The sequence below is a fragment of the Nycticebus coucang genome, chromosome 3, assembly GCF_027406575.1.
Source record: "Nycticebus coucang isolate mNycCou1 chromosome 3, mNycCou1.pri, whole genome shotgun sequence".
In the NCBI taxonomy this organism is placed as follows: domain Eukaryota; kingdom Metazoa; phylum Chordata; class Mammalia; order Primates; family Lorisidae; genus Nycticebus; species Nycticebus coucang.
This window is the reverse complement of record NC_069782.1, coordinates 150,271,650-150,298,271: the sequence shown is the minus strand read 5'-3', so window position 1 is coordinate 150,298,271 and position 26,622 is coordinate 150,271,650. Positions and strand designations below refer to the sequence as shown.

At 39.0% G+C, this 26,622-nt stretch overlaps 1 protein-coding gene and 1 pseudogene across 10 annotated transcripts in view; one reads left to right on the top strand and one right to left on the bottom strand.

Moving 5' to 3' along the window:
• The window catches only part of ATE1 (arginyltransferase 1), a 231,414-nt gene that overhangs the window by 116,043 nt on the left and 88,749 nt on the right, over positions 1-26,622 (top strand). For all 9 annotated transcript variants that reach the window (XM_053583993.1, XM_053583987.1, XM_053583992.1 and 6 more), the window contains one exon: positions 964-1,063. In XM_053583993.1, the coding sequence (XP_053439968.1) occupies positions 964-1,063 (100 nt within the window). The remainder of the gene's footprint in view (positions 1-963; positions 1,064-26,622) is intronic.
• On the bottom strand, positions 22,301-23,775 carry LOC128581324 (heterogeneous nuclear ribonucleoprotein A3-like; annotated as a pseudogene). Its single transcript, XR_008378795.1, has one exon. The product of XR_008378795.1 is annotated as a heterogeneous nuclear ribonucleoprotein A3-like (transcript).

The window sequence follows — 26,622 nt, the reverse complement described above, 5'->3', positions numbered from 1 at the left end:
ATATTTGCTACACTGTTTTTAACTCTTCTTTGAGAAGTATAGGGCATAATGAATAATAACATGACAGTATAGATCTCTTTATTTTTATTTGAAATTTTTTGATTTATTTGTTTATGACAGAGTTTCACTCTGTTGCATGGGTTGGAGTGCAGTGGTTCAAGCATACATCACTATAACCTCAAACTCTTGGACTTAAGCAATCCTCCTGCCTGAACCTCCTGAGTAGTTGGGCCTACAGGCATAAACCACTACACCTGGCTAATTTTTGTATTTTTTGTAGAGAAGGGATTTCACTCTTGCTCAGGATGATCTGGAGCTCCTGAATTCAAGTGATCCTCCTACCTTTACCTCCCAAAGTGCTAGAATTATAGATGTGTGCCACCATGCCCAACCATGTATTTGAATTTTAGATCAGCCACTTTGCCCAACAAAGAAGCCTAGGGTGGCACCTGCAGCTCAAGCAGCTAAGGCGCCAGCCACATACATTAGAGCTGGAGGGTTCAAATCTGGCCCGGGCCTGTCAAACAGTGACAACTACAACCAAAAAATAGCTGGGTATTGTGGCGGGCGCCTATAGTCCCAGTTCCTTGGAAGACCGAGGCAAGAGATTTAGAAGTTGCTTAATCCCAGGAGTTGGAGGTTGCTGTGAATTGTGATGCCACAGCACTCTACCCAGGGCAATAGCTTGAGGCTCTGTCTCAAAAAAAAAAAAATAAACAATAATAATAATAAAGCCTAAACTCAGATATATTTCTCAAAATAACTGAGAGGGTTGTTTTTTTTTTTTTTTTTGGTGTTTCTGGTAAAAATTATCTTACAGTATTGTAAAGATTGTTTTTCTTTTTATATTTGGATTTTTTGATAGCTTAGTATCTTGTTATATCAAATATTTGTCATTAGATTTCATAGTATTTTAAAATTGGAACGAGAATTAACTGTACTTTCACTTCTTTCTTTTCACAGAGAAATTGCTTTTACTAGGCAACTTCATGAGAAAACTTCTCAGCTCAGCTATTATTACATGGGTTTCTACATTCATTCATGTCCTAAGATGAAATATAAGGTAAAATTGATTTTCTTATGTGTCTGTTTTTATTACAAGAAAATGAATCTACAATAACATTTTTATCTCAGGGCACAGGATTTGGAGCTTTGAAGGAGGGAAGAATGAGTTAATAAGGAAATCTCTGTGCTGCCTTAGAAATTAAGCTTTCTGTGATGAGAACCACATCCTGCTTACTTTGTAATCCATTGTATTATTGTGAGATTCAAGTATATTTCAGAATTTTCCTTTAAAAAAAGGTTTTATGATTCTCTTTAATGAAACTCTTTGATGTTGTCTAAGTGTTAGTAGCCTACTATAAAAACTGGAGAGTAAAGACCAGTACAAAGGAGCAGACTCCCTGCCTCCCACCCACTGTGATGACCATCACCAAATACCTCTGCTTTGTTTAGCAGGCTGCTTTAAGCTCTGATGATTGCAGACGTGAATCTGCTGCTTAAAATTTGTGATCTGGAGGAAGACCGGGGGCATTATACTTAAAACCAAGTGAAAGCAGTTTAGGAGGGCATGGGATTTTTACTACATAAGGTATGGAGAAGGAAAGAGTTTAACCAGAAGGTAGGAGTAGTTCAAGCAAAGAGTAGGTGTGATGGAGATGCACATTTCAGGGAGGAGAAGCTGTAAAAGTAAGGATTCGGAGATGGAAGTGCCTGTGTTATGTTCACGGACAGAAGGATAACCAAAGGACTGTGAAGAGCTTCGAAAGCTAGTCTAGGGTACTTAGGAACTGGAGTCATCAACCGCTTTAGAGCTAAGCAGTATAGGTCAAAAAATATGTACATACTGGAATTTTAAAATATGCCAAATTAAAGAAAAAAGTGTACTTTGAACTCTGCACCCATTATCTTGGCTTTAGCAGTTTTCAATTTTATTTTGTCTATTTCTTTGCCCCATTCCCACTTATACCTTCTTTTAAATTACTTTTGTAAATATTTGAATGTATACTTTTAAAATATAAAGGCACTTTGAAAACATAACCACAATCTCCTCATTATACTTGGAAAATATTAAAAAATTTCCACACATCATGTGATATCTAGTTGGTGTTCCTATTTCCTTAATTGTCTCATAATCTTTTTTACTGTTAATTTGTTTGACTGAGGAACCAGACATACGTTATATTTGGTTGATGTGTCTCTTAAATCTCTTTAATCCCTAAATTTCCCATCTTTTTTTTCTTTTCTTGGTGATTAGCTAAGTGTGGGGGTGATCATAGTTTCAAAGCTTTGAGATTAAGTACTGAATGGCTAGGGAAGTGATAATTCCATTCTCAGAAATTACAGATTGTAAAAGTAGAAGCAGCTCTGAGAAAGGAGTGAAGACGCAGTACCTTGCTAGTTTACAGTGACAGTCCATGTAATGAAGGTAGAAGTGTCCTGTTGGCATGTGGAGGTTCTCTTTTGAGCTCATATTTAAGTGTACGTTGTAAGTAGATACCTTCTGGATTTGGTCGTCCTCAGTTTACACATGGATTATTAATTGACTTGACAGGCCAAAATATATGTTCTGTGTAGAAGGAAAAGCATGAGCATATTTATTTTTGCCTTAAAACATTTATTTGGTTAAGTTTGTACTCATGTTTTCTTCTAATGGTTATTTTCATGGTACTAGATCTAATTAGTTTAGATAGAAAGCTCAGGTACTCAAGATATTTTAATATAAGGCACAGAGAAAATGCTGGCAACCATATTAATCTTCTTTAGATTAGCGGTTCTCAACCTGTGGGTCATAACCCATTTGGGGGTCCAATGACCCTTTCTCAGGGGTTGCCTAAGACCATCCTGCATATCAAGTATTTACATTACGATTCATAACAGTAGCAAAATTACAGTTATGAAATAGCAGTGAAAATAATTTTATGGTTGGAGGTCACCACAACATGAGGAGCTGTATTAAAGGGTTGCGGCATTAGGAAGGTTGAGAACCACTGCTTTAGATAGTACTTGTACATGTGCCATTTGAACAGAAGTGACATTGTACCAGACTTAGAAACTTGCATGGATTTCACTTTTACCTCCCTTCTTTAGTGCCGATTCTAGTCTCAATATTTCTCTTGACAAGTTTTCCCTTATGCCTAAGCTGTATCCTAAATTACTCTGTATTTTAAGTCATTTTTTGGTTTTGGGGGGCATTAGTGGAAATGTTTAATGTAATTTCATCATCCCTTTCGTCTTCCTGAAGACTTCACTCGTACCTTTGTTGACTCTAGTCCGTATTAAATATTTATGTTTTTTAGTCTTTTCCTGCTTGGTAATTGAAGACAACCTGTATCTAGTTTTAAGTAAGGATTATTAAAGTGCCCTCCCTACTGTTCAATTTATTTTTATTTTATTTTTTAAATGATTTTTTTTTTATTATTAAATGATAGCTGTGTACATTGATGTGATCATGGGGCACCATACACTGGTTTTATATACCATTTGACATATTTTCATCACACTGATTCACATAGCCTTCCTGGCATTTTCTTAGTTATTGTGTTAAGACATTTATATTCTACATTTACTAAGTTTCACATGTACCCTTGTAAAATGCACCGTAGGTGTAATCCCACCAATCACCCTCCCTCCGCCCATCCTGCCCCCTCCCTTCCCTCCCTCTCCACCTTCCCCATATTCTTAGGTTATAACTGGGTTATAGCTTTCATATGAAAGCCATAAATTAGCTTCATGGTAGGGCTGAGTACATTGGATACTTTTTCTTCCATTGTTGAGATACTTTACTAAGAAGAATATGTTCCAGCTCCATCCATGTAAACATGAAAGAGGTAAAGTCTCCATCTTTCTTTAAAGCTGCATAATATTCCATGGTGTATATATACCACAATTTATTGATCCATTCGTGGATTGAGGGGCACTTGGGCTTTTTTCATGACTTAGCCATTGTGAATTGGGCTGCAATAAACATTCTGGTACAAATATCTTTGTTATAATGTAATTTTTGGTCTCTGGGTATATACCTAGTAGAGGAATTATAGGATTGAATGGCAGGTCTATTTTTAGATCTCTAAATGTTCTCCAAACATCTTTCCAAAAGGAATGTATTAATTTGCATTCCCACCAGCAGTGTAGAAGTGTTCCCTTTTCTCCACATTCACGCCAACATCTCTGGTCTTGGGATTTTGTGATATGGGCTAATCTTACTGGAGTTAGATGATATCTCAAAGTAGTTTTGATTTGCATTTCTCTGATGATTAAGGATGATGAGCATTTTTTCATATGCCTGTAGGCCATGCGCCTGTCTTCTACAGAGAAGTTTCTCTTCAAGTCCCTTGCCCAGCCTGTGATGGGATCACTTGTTCTTTTCTTGCTTATACGTTTGAGTTCTCTGTGGATTCTGGTTATTAAACCTTTGTCAAGAGACATAACCTGCAAATATCTTCTTCCATTCTGAGGGCTCTCTGCTTGCTTTACTTACTGTGTTCTTGGCTGTGCAGAAGCTTTTTAGTTTGATCAGGTCCCAGTAGTGTATTTTTGGTGTTGCTTCAATTGCCCAGGGGTTCTTCCTCATAAAATACTTTCCCAGGCCTATTTCTTCAAGAGTTTTCCCTGCACTCTCTTCTAGTATTTTTATAGTTTCATGTCTTAAGTTTAAATCTTTAATCCAGTGAGAGTCTATCTTAGTTAATGGTGAAAGGTGTGGGTCCAGTTTCAGTCTTCTACAGGTTGCCAGCCAGTTCACCCAGCACCATTTGTTAAATAGGGAATCTTTTCCCCACTGAATATTTTTAATTGGCTTGTCAAAGATCAAATAACTGTAAGTAGCTGGGTTCATCTCTTGGTTCTCTATTCTGTTCCATACATCTACCTCTCTGTTTTTGTGCCAGTACCATGCTGTTTTGATGACTGTCGGTTTATAGTATAGTCTGAGGTCTGGTACTATGATTCGTCCTGCTTTGTTTTTATTTCTGAGTAATGTCTTGGCCATTTGAGTTTTTTTCTGATTCCATATAAAATGAAGTATTATCTTTTCAAGACCTTTAAAGTATTACTGTGGAACTTTAATGGGGATTGCCTTAAAATTGTATCTTGCTTTGGGTAGTATGGACATTTTAACAATGTTGATTCTTCCCAGCCATGAGTATGGTATGTTTTTCCATTTGTTAACATTCTCAGCTATTTCTTTTCTTAGAGTTTATAGTTCTCTTTATAGAGATCTTTCACATCCTTTGTTAGATAAACTCCCAAATATTTCATCTTCTTTAGCACTACTGTGAATGGAATAAAGTCCTTAACTGTTTTTTCAGCTTGACTATTGTTGGTATATATAAAGGCTACCGATTTATGAATGTTGATTTTGTAACCTGAGATGCTGCTGTATTCCTTGATCAGTTCTAAGAGTTTTGTAGTAGAATCCCTGGTTTTTCGCAATACATAATCATATCATCTGTGAAGAGTGAAAGTTTGATCTCTTCTGACCCTATATGGATACCCTTGATCGCCTTTTCTTCCCTAATTGCGATGGCTAAAACTTCCATTACGATGTTAAAGAGCAGTGGAGACAATGGGCAACTTCGTCTGGTTCCTGGATCTGAGTGGAAATGATTTCAGTTTAATTCCATTCAATACGATATTGGCTGTGGGTTTGCTGTAGATGGCCTCTATCAGTTTAAGAAATGTCCCTTCTATACCAATTTTCTTAAGTGTTCTGATGATGAAGGGATGCTGGATGTTATCAAAAGCCTTTTCTGCATCAATTGAGAGAATCATATGGTCTTTGTTTTTTAAGTTGTTTATGTGCTAAATTACATTTATAGATTTACGTATATTGAACCAGCCTTGAGATCCTGGGATAAAACCGACTTGGTCATGATGTATAATTTGTTTGATGTGTTGCTGGATTCTGTCTGTTAGGATCTTGTTCAATATTTTTGCACCTATATTCGTTAGTGATATTTGTCTATAATTTTCTTTTCTTGTTGGGTCTTTTCCTTGTTTGGGGATCAGGGTGATGTTTGCTTCATAGAACGTGTGGGTAGTCTTCCTTCTTTTTCTATGTTTTGGAACAGGTTGAGTAACATAGGTACTAGTTCCTCTTTAAAGGTTTGGTAGAATTCTGACGTGAAGCCATTTGGTCCTGGGCTTTTCTTTATAGGGAGATCTCGTATGGTTGATGCTATTTCAGAAGTTTATATTGGCCTGTTCAACATTTCCACTTGATTCTGGCTAAGTCTTGGAAGGTGACGTGCTTCCAAGTCTTAGATTTTCATATTTCTGAGAATAAAGTTTCTTGTAATATTCATTAAGGATTTTTTGAATTTATGAGGAGTCTGTTGTTATTTCATCTTTGTCATTTCCGATTGATGAAATTCGAGATTTTACTCTTTTTTTTTCCTGGTTAGGATAGCCAAAGGTTTATCTATTTTATTGACCTTTTCAAAAAACCAACTTTTTAATTTATTCATCTGTTGTATAATTCTTTTATTTTCAATTTCATTTAATTCTGCTGTAATTTTGGTTATTTCTTTTCTTCTACGGGGTTTGGGATTGGAATGTTCTTCCTTTTCCAGTTGCTTGAGAAATCCCATTAAGTTGTTAACTTCGTCTCTTTCCATTTTCTTGAGGAAGGCTTGCAGTGCTATAATTTTCCCTCTTAGGACTGCCTTTGCGGTATCCCAGAGGTTCTGTTTGTGTCTTCATTGTCATTTTGTTCCAAAAATTTGGCGATTTCCTTCTTAATCTCATCTCTGACCCAGCTATCGTTCAGCATAAGGTTATTTAACTTCCATGTTTTTGTAATTGTATACAGATTCCTGTTGTTAGTGAGTCAACTTTTATTCCATGATGGTCCGAGAAGATGCAAGGAATAATTTCTATTCCTTTAAATTTATTGAGGTTAGACTTGTGACCTAAGATGTGATCGATTTTGGAGTATGTTCCGTGGGCTGAGGAGAAGTGTATGTATTCAGTTTTGTTGGGCTGAAATGTTCTGTAGATGTCTGTTAAATGCAAACGTTGGATGGTTAGGTTTAAATCTAAAATTTCTTTGCTTAGCTTCTTGCTGGAGGATCTATCCAACACTGCCAAAGGAGTGTTGAAATCTTCGACTATTAGGGAGCTGGAGGAAATCAAGTTGCTCATGTCTGTTAGAGTTTCTCTTATAAATTGAGGTGCATTCTGGTTGGGTGCATAAATATTAATAATTGAAATTTCATCATATTGAGTGTTATCCTTAACAAATATGAAGTGACCATTCTTATCCTTCCTTACTTTTATTCATTTAAAGCCTATTGTATCTGCAAATAGAATTGCAACACCTGGTTTTTTCTGATTTCCATTTGCCTGAAATATGGACGACCATCCATTCACCCTGTGTCTGTATTTATCTTTTAAGGTAAGATGAGATTCTTGTATGCAGCAAATTATCTGGCCAGAGTTTTTGTATCCAATTAGCCAACCTGTGCCTCTTTAGAAGACAGTTTAAGCCGTTCACATTAATGGAGAATATTGAGAAGTCTGGTAAAATTTTGGGTATCGAGTTTTTCGAAAGTCCAGTGGACATTTTTAATCCTTTCGCCACTTTGGAAGTTGGAGTTGATCAAAAGTTTCTGCATGAGTTTACTTTTGTGGTAGAGGATTGGGGTGGTCATTATGGAGGATAGGTCTGAGAATATCCTTAAGAGCTGGTTTGGTTATGGCAAATTTCTTGAACAGGTGAATGTCATCATAGTGTTTAATTTCTCCATTATAAATGAAACTCAGTTAAGCTGAATACAGGATCCGTGGTTCAAAGTTATTTGTTTTAGGAGATTAAAAGTTGATGACCACCCTCTTCTGGCTTGAAAGGTTTCAGCAGAGAGATCTGCAGTCATTCTAATATTCTTCTTTTGTAGGTTATGGTTTTCTTACGTGTGGCTGCTTTCAGAATGTTCTCCTTCATATTAACTTTGGTGAAGTTAATTATGATGTGCCTGGGAGATGTCTTATTCGGGTTGAGTCATGCTGGGGTTCTGAAACTGTCTGCTATCTGAATTTCAAAATCTCTTGGCATGTCTGGAAAATTCTCTTTCATAATTTCATGGAGAAGAGCCTCTGTGCCTTGCGAAGCCACTTCATCGCTTTCCGGGATTCCTATGAGGCAGATATTAGCCTTCTTTGAATTATCCCAGAGCTCTCTGAGAGAATGATTCGTTTTTGCTTTTCATTTCTCTTCCTCTTTGAGAGTATGGGAGCATTCAAAAGCTTTGTCTTCAATGTCAGAAATCCTTTCTTCTGCTTGCTCCACTCTATTACTGAGGGATTCTACTGTATTTTTCAGAGCTGGTTTGGTTATGGCAAATTTCTTGAACAGGTGAATGTCATCATAGTATTTAATTTCATAGTATTTAATCTTTGAGTGCTGCAAATTCTTGCTTTGATGTGTCAAAATCTTTGGTGTTTTTTTTCTTTAAATTCGTTGAATTCTTGAGACAACTTTTGAATTGCTCCTCGAATTTCTAATTCCAACTTTTCCTCCATTCTTTTGATCTTGTTTGCAATCCAAATTCTGAGTTCAATTTGTGACGTCTCGGCCATGTGTTTATGAATGGGATGTTCAGTTATATCTGCCATATCTTTCCTTGGAGCTGGAGTGTTGATCTACTCTGGTTATTCATGTTACTGGAGTTTTTCTGCTGATTCCTCTCCATGATTATTTTACACCGTTTGACTAGATGAGTGATAAAGAAAAGTTGGGTTCGAGGCTCCAGGAGTAGTGATTAACCGGCCTTTGTCCAAAGGCTGGGACTGGTGTCTGTACCTTTTCCCTTGGAGCTTTGCCGAGGACCCGTGCAGTGCTATGGCCTGAGAAACTTGGGACCTGCTTCATGTGGTGGGGCTAATGGCTCTGTCTTATTTTCAGCTGGTCTCTGTCTGACCCTAGTGAAATGGTTAATCTGGGTTGAAGTCTCAGCTGTGGAGAAATACCAGCAATTAAGTCACCCCACCCCCCATAGCCAACAATTGGAAAAGGAAAATCAAACATTCCTACAACCACGCACCCAGGGCACCACCTGGATAGTCCTCTGGCGATTGGCTCAGTTCAAGAGGTCCAAATCAGTTGTCACAGTCAGCACCTGTCTCAGGTGGGAGAGTTTAAAAGGTCTCTGGCAACTAGATCACAGGGGTCTGCTGACAACACAGATATGACTTGCTGTCGTGCTCAGTGAGGTCAGTAGGACCCACCCAGCAAATAGATTAGTCTCGGAAGATTGATGCCTCGTTCCTCACCTTGCACCTCTGTCACACCCAGTCACTGATAACCCTGTAGGGCTGTGACCCAGTTGCCTCCAATGAGCAGATACTCCAAGGATTTGCACCCGCCTGAATCACAAGGAGATCTATGTCTCCTCAGCCAGGCGGCTGCTTTCTGCCACTATCCAGCAGAGGAAGGTGAGGCCTGACAACCTTGGGCGCTTGATGAAGGCTGGGGCTGTTCACTCAATTCCAGCCCCGCCCTTGATTGATGTTACTGACATAACAGAACAACTTTGCGGAATTTGTTTCTGTCCCGGCTAAATTCCCCTGTAGAAGAGAAGCTGTTTTGAGTTCACAGAACCTGCACCTCAGGTCCTGTCTTTGCTGCTGCAGGTTTGTATTCGCAGCATGGTTAGCTGTCAATTCTAGCCTCCTGCCGTCTTTTGTCTAGGCTAATGATCCCCTGACAGCCGGGTGTGGCTTAGGCTCAGTAAAGCAGTCTTCTGGGTCAGCCCCACCCTGGGAGTCTGCTGGCGCTGCGCGCGTGGTTTCTAGTCCCCGTGCTCCACCCAGGCCGGTACCGCCTCAGGCAAACCCTTTACTCACGGGTCCTGCATTTCTGTCCCAGATCTGTTCCGCTGGTGTTTGCCACCTGAGAAGATGCCCGGCCTCCTCTGGTAGCCCAGAGAGACAGGGGTTGTGACTCTAGAATATCCAGGGTTGAGCCCAATTGTTTTCAAAAATGGCTGCTGCTCTGCACCTCGGGGCACAGCCACTCATGTGTGTTTCCCTCTCAACCGACCATCCTCTCCTCACTCCCATGCCTCAGAATCAGCACTGACTAGTAGCAGTTCAGGCCCCTGTCCCCACCTTTCAAGAAAACACCCAAGAATCTGGATTCCTGGGGGACAGGCCTCCAGACCTCAGAGTGAGAGTGGAGGGGAGTGCTTGGAGCTCAGAATTGCAGGTAGAGAATATATACAGTTTTACCGTTTTATGCCTGGCAGGAGAGCGCCATGGCACCCTAGTAGGAGAAGTAGGTCCAGTTTTTAGAGGGTCTCTCCCGTGGAGTATAATGGGAGGACTTTTGAACTCTGCTCATTTGTTTATTGTGTACTCTGAGCTGTTTTCATGGGGGAGGGGACTCCATCTGCTTGGTGATGGATTTTGTACCTTTTGTTTATGTCCTTGGGGTTGCAGTTTGCCTCAGCAGGGTTGACGTGTGTTCTTCAACGTTCTCTCTTGGCGCAGCTCTAATCCACCAGGTTACTTGCTAAATTTCTGTCCTTTAACTCTCCTTCTGGACGGGAGCCTCTGGGGAAAGCTGGCTTAAGGCAGCCATCTTGTCTCCCCACTACTGTTCACTTTAGCTTGATCATATCCAGCCTAAGTTCATCAGAATTATAGCTTTAGCATATTATTTGTTTAATTTCATTTGTAGGAGAGTTACCTCCATGCCTGGTAGCTTTCTGACTCACTTTGTCCATCTATAAAATATTTGCTCAACTTCTACTGGAAATAATAGCAGTGAGCAATACAAGCAAGATCTGTGATCTCATAGAACTTCCGTCCTAGTGGAGAAACTAACAAAGTTAGTTAATAAACTAACTTAAACTAAGTTAATAAAGAGGAAAAATGTCATATAGGGAGGGAGAAGTATTGCATGATATGGTAGACATTATCTGAGAGTGACTACTTCAGATGATGTGGTCAGATGGGCCTCTGTGAGGACTAATGTTTAGGCTAACATTTGAATATCAAAAAGTTGGCAAGTGGCAAGTTTTACGGTTATTTCATAAAGAGACCGAGGAAATGGCTAATATAGCTCAGCCTAGCCTTTTAGTTTTTGTAGTCATCAATTTTGACTATCCTTAATTATCTGGAAAATGTTTTTAAAATACTGATGCTGTTAGGTTTGATGGCTATGCCTATAATGCCAGCATTTTGGGAGGCCAAGGATGGAGGATTGCTTGAGCCCAGGAGTTTAAGACTGGCCTCAGCAATATAGCAAGACCCTATCTCTAAAAAAATTAACAAAAAAAATCCAGGCATGGTGCCACATTCCTGTAGTTCCAGCTACTCAAGAAGCTAAGCCAGGTACTTAGCCTGGCAATTAGAATTACTTGAGCCTTGTAATTAGAGGTTGAAGCGGGCTGTGATTGTGCCACTGTACTCCAGTCTGGGCAATAGAGCTGAGACCTTGTTTCAAATATGAATGAATAAATGAATCCTGATCCTTGGGCCATACCTTCAAAGATTTGAATTAATTGGTCTGGCATCAACCATGTTGTACATCAGATTTTTTTTTTTTTTAATACTCTGAAGATTCCGATGCAAAGTCAGACTTGAAAATCACTATACCAGATTATTTTTTCACATCTGAGAGTCTCATGAGGAAGTAGAAAGATGATTTCCCATTTTAAAGTTTGCTGCTTTGTGTTCATTAAATTCAGAATTACTCATATTTGATGAAGCTCTTATTTTAAGATTTTCGTCTGTTCCTTGGAACATAGGAGGCTGACCTGAGGCCTTTACCTGTACCGTTGTCTCCTGTTTTTTCTCTCCTTCTGCCCATCCCCTATGTTTGTAAACACCTCATTCATCAGTTTTTAGCATAGGAGTCACTTTTTAAATCTATATTAGTTCCTAAGACTAGATTTGACCATTCACCCATCTGCCCCATAGCTTTTTACATTTCTTCCCCAGACTATCTCTTGTGCATATAAATCTGTGAAGAGAATGATGTTTACTTCCTACATGTATCCCAGGTAGCTATCAGTGTGTCTGCTATGTAGAGGATATATAATGCTTAATGCACATTTGTTGAATTAATGATTGGAAATACTAATGCAGAAGGTTAAGAAGTATGTAGGGTAGTGAGAAATTCCTTCATTTATTTAACAGGTATTTATTGAGCATGAATGGGATAGCATCTACTGGCAAATATGTTAGTAGTAGACACACAAACAGTTCTAATAGAACATGGAAGGTATTATGATTAGATGTCATGAATATTGATAAATATTGATAAATAGTCACAGAGCAAAGGAAGTTGGTCACACAGGAATGTATATCAGTTTGGAGAAGGTGATATTAACTTCAACTGGTCTCAATTTTTCCAGTTATAAAGTTAGAATGAAATATGATAAGTATGTTACTATCTCCATTTGAGTATAGTGTCTACCCAACTGGGTAGCATTCATGAGCTCCTTATGTATACTTTTGTTGGGACCCATCAAGGTTGTTTGTATACTGATAAGTAGCATTCACACTTCCAAATGGTTTGCTCATGCTATTGGCCAGACTTTTTAGTACGGTTTAGGATAGCACCTCGTATTAAAATGGGTCTTTTCAATCAGAGGATACACTGTTCAAAATTGTAAGGTAGGTGTTAGTACAAGTTATTATTTTTGTAAGGAAACCAGTAAAAAATAACTCATAAGAAGTGAATTGCTCACTATTATAAAATCTTTCATTTTTGAGATTAAATGTGGGTAATAAATTTGACTGCAAATTCTGCGTAACAAAAAGGGTAAAGTTATACTTTTTTCTTAGTGTATAACTAAGTTTAAAGCTTTAGTAAGGGCATATTTTTGCCACATTGTAAAATATACATGGAAAAATCTATAAAATGTTTTCTACCTGGCATTAAAGAAAAGAATTTATTTTTAAAAGAGGAACATTTTTAATAACTAAGACAGAGCAGCCTTTTAAGCACCGGGTACGTGCTAAGCACTGGGAATACAGGTGTAAGCATTGTAGATGTTCTGCCCTAATGGAAGTTACTACAGTCTGTAGAGAATTACAGTGCAGTGCATGACACTTAACTGTACTTGAAATAAGATTGTTTCATTTGGACTTTTTTGCGTAGATTTGAACATGTAAGTTAGAATTTTCACCATTCAGTATGTTTACTGTATGATGTAAGGCAAACTAAAGTATTGAACAGCAAGTCTGAGATACACAAAAGAGCACATTTTACCCTTTACCCTGGCCTGGTGACTTGGACTGACTAATAGGTACCCCTGGAAATAACTGTCTGGGATGTCTAGGCTCAGCCATTAAGGGGACCAACAGCTTTAACTTCCTCTGTCTTTGGAACCAGCTGTTATATAAGGTCCAACAAGCCTGTTAGAAAAAGAGGTGACGTGTGAGGCCTGAAGCTGTCTTGGATGTTTGAGCCTCACTCAAACTGCATGCAGCTGCATAATTGAGCCCCAAAAAGATCAGCAGAAAAGCCACTTAGATGCATCTTAGCCAAGTCCCAGAATCAGGAGAAATGATAAATTACTGTTTTAAGCCACTAAGTTTTGGGATGGTTTGTTACTCAGCATGGTATGGGTAGGTATGGAAATCACACCTAATTATTCTCTGTTGTGCTGTGCAGACTCATATCCTGAATTGAGCTGAACTGACCTGAGAAGTTTCTGATGGCTTACTGTGTGAGACTTTGGCAAAGTCATTTAATTTTCATATCCAGTCATACCTAGAGATGTGCTTGGCTTAAAAGAATTCGTTTTTTAAGGCATTTCACTTCATGCCCTGACTTGAGCCTATAAGACATTTTAACATGTCAACAAATTTTAATTTTGCTTGTCTTGCTAATGGTGAGCAGTGCAAGATGAAACCACTATGTGGTCATCAAAATAGCTGTATAGACAGCATGTATTACAATAAATTTTTCTAAGTACTCGTGGTTTGCTGGTTTATGGCAGTAATATTCTTGTGTATCATATTCCCTACAATGCTTTTTTAAAATTCATTTATTTTTACTGTTGAGTGTGTGTCTGTGTGCATCTTTTAAATGAAGACTGGATTACGTTACACACATCACATTACACAGTCATCGAAGTTTTTTTTATGACTGGTCTCAGATGTAAGAACTGAGACAATTGTTGGTGAAAGCATATTGTCTTGATTATGTTGTATTCTCATTGCTCACATTAACTATTAAGGTAATTATGGCCATTTTAATCAAATGGACTTGATACTGTTTAAGTGTGACTCAATATTAATTTGGGGACTTAGGAACTGGCTGAAATAAGTGGAAATTATGTTGTCGACTGAGAATAGTTTCTCCTTGGAGGGTTGGTCCTGCTAGAGCAGGAGGGGACAGTGGGCTTTTCTGGCTGGTGTCCTCAGTGGTGCTCCTCTTGGTTTGCTCCTCTCACAGTTCCCAAGGGAGCTGCTGTCTGTTCAGGCATCACAGCCATCAGCAGTGGCGAGAATCGGGAGTAATTTCCTCTCCTGGTCATATTTCTATGCAACTGTCACTACCTGTCATCTCCAGAACTCTTTTCATCTTGCAAAACTGAAACTGTGTACCCAGGTGATAGTAACTTCCCATTCCTTCTTCTTCCCAGCCCCTAAGAATTTGGCAACTCTCGATACCTTGTGTAAGTAGAATCATAAAGTCTTTTTTGTGACTGATTTATGTCACTTAGCATAATGTCCTCAAGGTTTATCCGTTCTTTTCCTTCTTTTTTAAAGCTTAACAATGTTCTGTTGTATGTAGCCACTTTTGTGCATCCATGCCTCTGTCCACCAAGGTGTAGGTTGCCCCTGCTTCCTGCCAATTGTGAATAAAGCTGTTATAAACATGGGTGTACAAATATCTCTTTGAAACTCGCTTTCATTTCTTTTGTGTATGTATCCAGAAGTAGAATCTCCAGATCATGTGGTAATTCTCTTTTTAGTTTTTTATAGAACCGCCGTACTGTTTTCCATGGTGGTTGCATCTCTCTTCACATTCCTACCAACAGTGTGCCAGGCAGGTTCCACTCGCTCTACATCCTCACCAGCATTTGTTATTTTGTAGGTTTTTGTTTGTTAGTTAATAATGGCTATTCTGAAGGGCATGAGGTTGTCTGTGTCTCTACTTAAGTTTAGGGGAGAGCCTTAAGGAGAAGCCCCAACAGACTTCATATATGTTTTTTGGTCAGAGTTATGCCTGTTGTCTGCTCATGGGCAGGGGGTTGGAGGTAACTCAGGCCAGTGTGATTGACAGATGATGGGTGGAGCTGCCTCATTGAGCACCGCCAGGGTGCTGCAGAGGGTGAACAGCTGAACAATTTTTTTTTAATTCTACCTAATAGCTAATTTTTTTTAACAAGATATTAGCTTATATATATTCATTATATGCATACATATATATTTTTTATTTGTTAGTTTAAAGATATTTCTGTCTTCATATGTTATCTTTATAATCTGTGTTGTGGAAAGAATAAACCTTTATTAAAAATGAATTTTTTCAACCTTTGTTCAGGTTTTAGTTTTGTGTATAGAGATATTAATAATGTCATTTTTATTTCTTACAATTCCATCTTGGAAATATTGTTCTTTTTTTTTTTTTTTTTTGAGACAGAGTCTTACTTTATTACCCTATTACCCTCAGTATACTGCCATGGGGTCATGGCTCACAGCAACCTCAAATTCTTGGGCTTAAGTCATCCTCTTGCTTCAGCTTTCCAAGTAACTGGGACTACAGGTGCTTACCACAATGCCTGGCTGTTTTTAGAAATAGGGTCTGGCTCTTGCTCATGCTGGTCTGAAGTCTGAGTTCAATCAGTCCACCTGCCTGGCCTCCCATAGTGCTAGGATTACAGGTGGGAGCCATTTTGACTGACCCCGTTATTCCTTTTCTTTTTTCAAGATTTTTTTTTTTTTTTTAAAGAGAGTCTCACTTTGTCGCCCTCGGTAGAGTGCTGTGGTGTCACAGCTCACAGGAACCCCCAACTCCTGGGCTTAGGCGATTCTCTTGCCTCAGCCTCCTGAGTAGCTGGGACTACAGGCGCCCACCACAACGCCCGGCTATTTTTCTGTTTCAGTTTGGCCAGGGCCGGGTTTGAACCCGCCACCCTTAGTATATGAGGCCGGTGCCTTACCCGCTGAGCCACCATTATTCCTTTTTAAGTTAATCCTATGTTTAATTTCACATTTTAAAATTTTATGTATAGTTTTCTTTTTTTTTTTTTATTAAATCATAGCTGTGTACATTGATATATTCATGGTATGTATAGTTTTCGTTATCTTTTTTTTTTCTCCTTTCTTGTCTCCTTTCTAGTTTATGCTAGAAAATAGTGATTTACTTTGTTTACTTTAAGCTTTTCATTTAATTTTTTTCCTAAAGCTTTCTTAAAAAGTGGGTTTTCCTGTGCTTTCCAAATGTTTGTTATTTGCATGATGTAAACATCAGCTTATATTCTTTCTTGACCCCTTCGTATACAGTTCAACAAAAGTATTTGATTATATTTAAAAAAGAAAATTCGAGTATATAGAAATGTTGTTAGGTATAATTTCATGTTTCTCCTCCATGTTATCTCTCAGAGTACTGCTGTAAAGCTATTCTGTGGTCTGAAAGAGACGTTCTGGCCGAATTTTTTATCCAGACTTATATGTAGGCCAAAGTAAATAGAGTGATTCAGGCAGTCCATTTGGTATCGTGACATGACTAAGCATCAGATAATCGAAACATCAGACAGTGTTCTGAAATGTTAGAAAAGAAACAAAAGGCTGATTCATCTGTGGTTCATCATTCTCATGCTGTATGCTTCAGCTTGATCTTGTGGTCATACAGCACCCCTGGAACTGGGCACGAGTTTGCCCAAGAAGAGGCAGCTACCAAAAAAAACTTGGGAGTTAACAGTTCATCTGCAAAATCATGCACTACTGAAAGCCCCAAGCTTCTAAGCTTTTTTCAACATTTCCTGACCAAACAAATTAGTAAATGTTATTTTACTACTGCCTCACAGCCTGGAGTGATGCATTTGGGCGCATGTGGTAGTGACTCTGCTAGTGCTAGGCTGAAAGGAATATAGATGATCTCATCGGTTACCCACAGCACAGAGCAAAATACTGGATCCTTTCGGTTCAGCATGTTTTCTTGATGTCAAATATCCAATGCTTTAGACCAAGTCAGTAAGAAAATTACCACAGAATAATTTTAGTAAGGGATTTTTGATGCCTGCTGGAGGCAATGGGGGTAAAAGAATTTTCATGGTCATCACAAATTATTGTTTCTAAAGTTGTCGCATGTGGAATTACGCCACATCAGAAGCAAAAGCAATTCTTTAATAGCTATCTGTTCTAAATTTCTCACTACAAAATCAAAGCTGAAGATGATGGACTTGCCCGGAGTTTGCATTAACTAATGCTTAATTTTAGCACCATTAAGGAGAACTTTTTTATTACATAATAAACACATAGATCATGTATACATTAATGCATTTATGGAGTACAATGTGCTGATTTCATATAGAATTAGGAACATTAAGGAGAATTTGAACTTAAGAATTGAAATTCATGTAAAGGGCATTGCTTATCAGATTTGTGATAAGGTGCATAAAACTTTTATTTGGGAGTATCCTAAAATGCTTGCTATATTAATTAAAGGTACATGTTAACTGGCAAATAAAAGGGCGGTGCCTGCAGCTCAAGGAGTAGGGCTCTGGCCCCATATACTGGCTGTGGCGAGTTCAAGCCCAGGCCTGGCCAAAAACTGCAAAAAAAAAAAAAGGTAAATTTAAATACATTCTGTGTTTGCTCCAACTGTTACAAAATATCAATCATATGTGGAGCTTTTGAAAAATACTAATGCTTGAGCTCTCTTTTGGCCTACTGAAGAACAAAGTATGCTTCCCTCCTTAACATAGCCGCCCTCCCCCCCCCCTTTTGAGACAGAGTCTCACTTTGTTACCCTTGGTAGAGTGCTTGTGGTGTTGTATCTCACAGCAACCTCAAACTCTTGGGCTCAAGCAGTTCTCTTGCCTCAGCCTCCCAAGTAGCTGGAACTATAGGCGCCTGCCACAGTGCCCGGCTATTTTTAGAGATGGGGGTCTCACTCTGGCTCAGGCTGCTCTCAAACCTTTGAGCTCAGGCAATACACCTGCCTCAGCCTCCCAAAGTGCTAGGATTACAGGTGTGAGCCACTGCTCTCAGCCAACATAGCCATGTTTTGTTTTTATTTTATCCAGCCACAATTTATATGACCTTAAACTTTCCTGCCTCTGAGTTCTGTGCTGTCTCTTGTATTGGAGTTGTCTTTTTCTTATTCCTGCACGTGGAAGTCAGAGCTACTTTTCTGGATCAAGTTCATGCACTGGTTTTACCATAAAGTCATTCTCTGTGTCTTCCTGACTTTACCCCTACCACCTCTTCTCTCCACCTGTTGAAGGTGAAGCTGATCTCTTCACTTCTGTGGGCTCTTCCCATTTTTAAGTGCTTTATCTCTACTTGGGCTGTAATTGTTTGTAGGTTATGTGATTAGTGTTTATGGAGGGCATGCTCTGCAAAACATTATGCTGGCAAAAAGCAGGTGAGTAGACATGGTCACTGCATGTCCATCCTTGAGCAAACATCTTATCTGTCCCTGTCCAGTGCCCAGCAAATCAGTTGGCTAATAGAAGGTGTGCAGTGGGTTTTTTTTTTTTTTTTTGGCATGCATTGCATGGGGAAGGGAGACATCTGTTTGTGTGCATAAAACTGGGAAGTGAAGGAAAATAGTGAGTGTGGTGCACAGAACAAGTGGTTCTAATTGAAAGTCGGGGATTAGGAAAAATTTCACAGGCCCTTCTCAGTACAGGCAGTCCTGGTGTTATAAACGAGATAGGTTCTGTACATTTGTTCTTAAGTTGAATTTTGTATGTAAGTTGAAACCGTTACATTTACCTGTTACCTATAATAGCCTCCATTCATCAGTACAAGTTGTATGTAAGTCTTCAGATGTTTGTAACTCAGGAACTACCTGTAATATAATTTATATTTTTCGTGAATTCTTTTTACTCCTACCTACCTGTATTTTCTTTTTTTAAAGTGAATTGTTAGGCCGAGTGTGGTGGGAGTCTGAACTGGGCAGATTGCCTGTGCTCATGAGTTCAAGACCAGCCTGAGTAAGAGTGAGACCCCCGTCTCTAAAAATAACCAGGTGTTGAGGCAGGCGCTGTAGTCCCAGCTACTTGGGAGGCTGAGGGAAGGGAATCACTTGAGCCCAAGAGTCTGAGGTTGCTGTGAGCTATGACCTAACAGCACTATACTGACAATGACAAAGTGAGACTCTGTCTCAAAAAAAAAATAAAATAAAATAAAGTGAGCTTGTTATTGAATTGTGAGATTTATATACACACACCCAGAAAAATGAAGTAGTCTTACGTGTACAATCTGATAAACTTTCACAAAGCTAGCACACCTTCGCAAGCAGCACCTAGAACAAAAAACAGACATGACCAGCACCCCACAAACCCCTCATGTAGCTCTCGATTACGCTCCCCACCCCAAAGGTAACCACAATCCTGACTTATAACACTAGAGACGAGTTTGCCAGTTTTATACTTTACATAAATGGAAGCGCTTAGTGAATTTTACTTTGTGACTGGTTTGTTTCACTTAACATGGTCGTCGTGAGATTTACCCATGTGCTTGTGTGTAGTAGCAGGTGGTCGGTTCATTCTTAACTGCTGAGTGTGGTGTTCTGGTTAGTGACTTTACCACATCTTATGTTCTCATTCTACTGTGAATGGAAAGGTTCTTGCTTTTGCCTAGTGCATACAAAAACAGGAGTGAACATTGTTTTACCTGTCTTTGGTGAACACGTGTGTGCATTTCTGATGGATGTAGGCCTATATATGAATTGCCAGATCATGGGTATTCAGGTTTAGGTCATAGTGCCCATAATTTGTTTTTAAGAGACAGGGTCTTTTTTTTTTAATTGAGATGGAGTCTCACTTTGTCACTCTCGGTAGAATGCCATGGTGTCATAGGTCACAGTAATCTTGAACTGTTGGGCACAGGCGATTCTCTTGTCTCAGCCTCCTAAGTAGCTGGGACTAAAGGTGCCCACCACAATGCCCGGCTATTTTTTTTTCTTTTCTTTTCTTCCTTTTATTTTTTTTGTTTAGTAGGCTTGGGCCAGGTTCGAACCCACCACCCCCAAAGCATGTGGCTGGCGCCTTAATGGCTGAGTTATAGGTGTCCAGCCAAGAGACAGAGTCTTACTCGATTGCCCAAGCTACATTGCAGTAGTGTGATCAAAGCAAACTGTAACCTCAAACCTCAAAGGCTCCCATTGCCTAAGCCTCCCAAGTAACTGGGATTATAGTCCCAGTTAATTTTTTAAATTTTTTGTTGAGATAGGATCTTGCTATTTTGCTCAGGCTGATTTTGAACTCCTGGACTCAAGCAGACCTCCCCCTCAGCCTCCCAAAGTACTGGTATTACAGGGGTGAGCCACTGCACTTGGTTCATATTTTTTTTGAGGTAGAGTCTCACTCTGTCACCCTGGGTAATATGCTACCTCAAACTCTAGGTCTCAAGAGATCCTCTGATCCTCCTGCCTCAGCCTCCTGAGTAGCTGGATCTACAGGTATGCGCTACAACATCCGGCTATTTTTTCTACTTTTAGTAGAAACAGAGTCTCACTGTAGCTTGGGCTGGTCTTGAACTCCTGAGCTTAGGCGATCCTCCCATTTTGCCCTCTCAGAGTGCTAGGATTACAGGCGTGAGCCACCGCACCTGCCCTGTATTATTATTTTGAATGGTTGTGCTAATTTACGCTTTCACCAGCAGTGTACGAGAGCTCCAGCTGCTTCACGTCCTGGTGAGCATATGGGGCATGGCGGTGTGTTGTGATTTTTATTCGAATTGTGGTGCTAGTTGGCAACACTTATCACCTTGTTATATATGTAGTGGCCATTCGTAAAGTACTTGTTCAAGCCTTTTGTTAGCTTATGTATTGAATTATCTTAGTTATTTGTGGCTCTTTGTACATTCTGGATAAGAATCCTTTGTTGAGTAAATGTTTTACAGATACCTTCTTCCACTCATTGCTTGCTTTTCCATTTTTTTAATGATTGATGAGCAGAAATTCCTAATTTTAATGCAGTCTGACATTAATTTTTTCCCTTTATGGTTGGTGCTTTTGTGTCTTTGTCAAGAAGTTTTGTATCCTATGGCCCTGGAAATGTTTTCCTATATTCTAGGAGTTTTATAGTTTTGCCTTTGATATTTCAGTAATCTTTCTAAAACTGATTTTAGTTTATTGTGTAAGCCTGGGAGCCAGGCTTTTTTTTTTTCCATATGGAAAATTGCATGTAGTTTTACAGTGCTACATGCATGTATCAGCTTAATAACTTATTCCAATTAAGTTATTTTCTGTGCTACAATTTTATATGATGGTAAAATGTCCCCACTTTCCTTTTTTCAGACTTAGCATTGATTCCATTAAATGAGGAAAATACAATTTTGAGATACAGCTGGTTTGACTTTTGATTTCCCTGCAGGATGATACTGATCACTCTATAGTGAATGCTTGATTTAAGGACTGAAGGGCATTCAGTTAAATCATTTTGCTCTTTTAGATTTCTTCTAAGTAACTTCCAAAAAAAAAAGAAAAACTCCAAAACTACAAGTTCCTATTTAATTGAAAGATGAAGGATATATTCATGGAAACTCAGTTAAGAGAATGATTAAAATGCAACGAAGAGCTCTAAATACATGAGTCTTCTCTTGTTAAGCACATTTTTAAATAAATTCTTCAGGTATAACTCCAGGCCCTTGGTCTCACATTTGCTAGGAGTGTCTTCCTCCCAGAACGATAACCTAGTGCACTGTGTTTAGAACAAAATAGATCTTTGGGTAAGATGCAGGTATTCATTTAAAAATAAAGAACAGGTTTGTTTGTTTTTTTGTTGGTTAGCTTGCTTGTTTTTGCTTTGCAAATAACCATTGACTTACTCTGAAGTTGGTGAAACTTAAGCAGTCTGCTTTTGATGCGACAGTTTTGTGTGTTTGAATGCCTGTCTCTGCCCCAGCCAGCTCATTGCCTTAAATTGTTCTGGGAGTATTTTAAAATTCACTGAAAAAACAATAGTGAAGTCATAGAAGCATAGTTTTTATAGTCATGTACTAATGATTTTGTCAGAACTTTACTATCTTAAACTTAACACAGTTTTCTCTAATTTGTATGATAATTGAATAGCCAAAAACTAAGTACTGATATTTAGCAATTAACTATTCTTGATTTTATATATGTGTGTGTATATATATATATATATTTTTTTTTTTATTCCTTAATTTTTTATTCCTGGTACCACTACCACAATTTACAGGGCAATATACCTGATGTAATGAAAAGAAAAAGAAAGACAAAGCTACAACAGATAAAAGACCTCAGGAATGTACATCTAATTGACACTACATTGCATTAATCAATAGCTGCACTTTTTGCAAACTGTGGCTATGACAGTCCTGAACAAGAAGGGTTTCCTGTTTAAGCTGCAGTAACTTTTCTGACTATGGATCATCGTTCCTTCTGTGGCAGATTTTTACAGTTCCTCTAATGCATTTGGGACGACTGTCTCAAAGTAACCTGCAGCTTTCCTGACAACTCCTCAATCTCTCTCCTGCTAAGAACTGTAGCCCTTTTATGTTGTTTTTAGAACCTTCTGCTACCATATCCACCACTTCCACCACCAGATCCATAACCACCACCATATGGACTGCCCGAGCTTCTTCCACCAAAACTGCCCCCTTTCATGGGTCCATAATTTGATTGCTGTTGTCCACTATAATTTCCAAAATCATTATAGTTCCCACCACCACCATAGTTACCTCCAAAATTTCCTCCTTCATTGTAACCATCATATCCTCCTCCACCACCATATCCGCCACCTTGGTTTCCATATCCTGGTCCACCACCACCATAGCCCCCTCTACTACTGTAACCAGGACCACCGCCATAGTTCCCACCGTCACCTCCAAATCCATTGTATCCACCATCACCTCCTCCATAACTACCTCTGCTGCCACCACCTCCACCACCATATCCTCCTCTTCCACCAAAGTTTCCACCACGGCCAAAATTACCTCCACCACCTCCAAAGTTTCCTCCCCGACCCATAAAGTTGCCAGATCCACCTCCACGACCTCTTTGCGATCCAGCAGACTGCATCTCTTGTTTAGAAAGGGCCTTTTTCACTTCACAATTATGCCCATTAATAGTGTGGTATTTCTGAACAACAATTTTATCAACAGTATCATGATCATCAAAAGTTACAAAAGCAATCCTCTCTTTTTTCCACTCTGCCTGTCTTCCATAACTTCTATGGTTTCAATCTTGCCATACTTTTCAAAATAGTCTCTCAAATTATATTCTTCTGTATCTTCTTTAATACCACCAACAAAAATTTTCTTCACTGTGAGATGGGCACCAGGCTTTACAGAATCCTCTCTAGAAACAGCTCTCTTTGGTTCCACAACACGCCCATCAACCTTGTGTGGTCGAGCACACATTGCTGCATCCACCTCTTCCACACAAGAGTAAGTCACAAAACCAAAGCCCCTGGAACGTTTTGTTTGGGGATCTCTCATTACCACACAATCTGTGAGTGTGCCCCATTTCTCAAAATGTTCTCTTAAACTATCATCTGTAGTTTCAAAGCTCAGACCACCAATAAACAGTTTTCTCAACTGCTCTGGTTCCTTTGGATCATGGCCCTCCATTTTGAGACCGGACTCGCCTCTTCCAACTCGAGTTCAATATGGGACCGAGAGCTATTTTTTTTTTTTTTTTTTTGCAATTTTTGGCCGGGGCTGGGTTTGAACTGCCACCTCTGGCATATGGGGCTGATGCCCTACTCTTTTGGGCCACAGGTGTTGCCCGCAATTAACTATTCTTGATGTTAACTTTCTTTTTGTGTAACATAATCTCATCCCTCAACTGATGGCTTCGTTCTTCTTATCCTCTCTTCTGTCCTTTTCACCTTATAAGATTCATCTCTGAATTGCTTCCCCTATGAAACCTTGTCTGACTCCCCTTCACACAAGGATATTCTTTCCATTACAACTTACGTGCTGGTATCAACATTTATTGCGTTGTATTATAACTACTTGTTTTCCCATCCATCTCATTAGACTCTAAGCTTCTGTGGAGGTGGAATTTGAGCTCATTTTTTCTAGCAGCAATCCCTGATTTATAGTAAATGTTCAATAACTCTTTGGTTGCTTGTAGGTAGATTTGAGGATAATGAATCGTCTGGCTACTGGTTGGGGGAAATGCAGATCTACATTAAACGAAGTGGTACTTGGTGGCATTTCTACAGCATAGGTCTTTTATTATTTTGGCAATATTAATGAAAGGAAAGTTTATTAAAAGAGTGTTCCTTTTTAATGTAAGGAGAAAGCTGTTGCATTTGAATTTCAGATAAATGAACAGTAGAAATACCCTTACATTCGCACTTTTATTCACATTCTTTTCAAACATTGCAAATAATTTAGAACATTTTTAATTCTGAAAAGGATAGTCCTGTGTAATATTATGCATGGTTTATATTTGATTTTTATTTGAATTAAAGGTTTGTTTTTAAAGAAGTTTATTTAGAAATATTTCTTCATTTGTGCTGCTAGCACAAAGTACCTTAGACCAGGTAATTTATAAACAACAGAATTTTATTTCTGACAGTTTTGGAGACTGGAAAGTCTAAGATCAGGGTGCTAGCACTTTCTGTGTCTGCTGAGGGCTAGCTCTCCCTTCTTTGAAGATGACACCTTATCACATGCTGTGCACCAACGCAAGGACCTGCAAAAGGGGCCCACGAGTTCCCAGTTCTGGACGGCTCTTTCATAGGCACTAATCCATTCCTGAGGGTGGGGCCTTCATGACTTAATCATGTTCTAAAAAAAAGGCCCCAGTCTCTTTAACACCACCACAGTGGGGATTCAGTTTCAACATGAATTTTGGAGGGGACACACTCAAACCATAGCAGTATCTAATTATATAAAATCTACTGTAAGTAAAACTCTTGAAACAACTGACGGAATACAGTATAAAATAACTTTTGAATATGATGATTTTTGATAATTGTGTGATATAAACTTATGATCCAAGCATTCTTTTGATAAAATAACATTAGTTTCATTATTCAATACATTAACTATAGTAGGGCACTGAAGTGAAATCAATAAGGACCCACTCTGAGTCCCTGTTTCTACTTGCTCTAAAATAGTAATTCTCTGTAGGAGCAGTTTTGCACACCACCTCCTCCAATATCAGGAGACATGTTTGGTTGTCATGACTGGGGTGGTGGGAATGGGCATCTGTGCTATCGGCATTTAGTGGGTAGAGGTCAGCTAGAGGTTAACATTTTACAACATCCCCCAGCAACAAGGAATTATCTGGCCCAAAATGTCCATAGTGCCAACGTTGAAAAACCTAATTTAAGAGATTACTGACTTGTTAAGTCTGTAAGACTTTTTGGCTGCTGAGTTATCATGGGCAATTTGACTCTTGCTGTCAAAAAGGAACTTATAGAAAGATGAATTTTGAGTTTATCATAACAAGCTTAAAATAAACTGTCCTGTAAGACATACTGGAGAGACGTTTCTCGTGTCTGATTCATAACCCTGTGAAGCCATAAAGTAACTGATGACCACAGGACTACCTTAAATTTTCCTTGAGGGGGCCTATGTGTGACCTTCATGTCAACTGAAAGGTAATTAGTGTGTCTCCATAATAATGAGATATGTCTAGCAAATCTCGAGGTCATTCACATGCAATAGTAGCAACAACAAAATGAAGTTACAATTCCCCAGTTGTGATGATTTCTTTTTTCAGTTTTGAGGCACATGGTAAGGTCTGATTTTTACATTTATAAACCATTGGCTTTTTTGCCATTATAGAAATAAAAAGAAACTTAAACAGCATCATAATAACCAAGTGTGTTGAATTACTTTCACCCTAGCAGCTAAATTCAGTGTATAATTTTTAGTACAAAGAGTACCATGTTGGCATATACCTTTTAGGACGGGAGGTTATACTCACTGTCAGTTTTACTGGGGCAACCATGTTTGGCACGTCCTATGCTCATGCACATCAGTCTTCCATACTTACAGCAAGGATGTTTTAGAGAAACACATGTGTATACATGTGCTTCACTATTTTGACACATTCTCCTGGCCTAGCATTCTACTTTGCTGTTGGTGTTAGAATGAAAGCCACTTTTTCCAAGCCCCTGCCTCCCTGGTGCTCCATCACAGCTTAGGTCTTCTTTCCTTCTTATATCTGTATCTGTTCTCTTTGTTCTTATAGCTTCATCTCTATTCCATAAAAATAGGGCAGTTATACAATTTTTTCATGCTTAATGCTTTCACATGCCTTATTGTCCAAGTTTGTGGCAAATGGGAAAACGGGAAGTGATCTTGAGTAGCATAATTATCTAGCAGAAAGTTAATTGGAAACAACAGTGCTGAGAAGCAAAGGAAGCCTGGTGGCCCTGCTGGAGGACCTGCCCACTTGTCACTGGTCTCCTCACGCCTGCCATCCCGTGTCCAGCCCCAACTCTTCTGTTAAGGACGATTTACATGGTATATGTAAATCCTTTTGCTAGAAAATCTGTG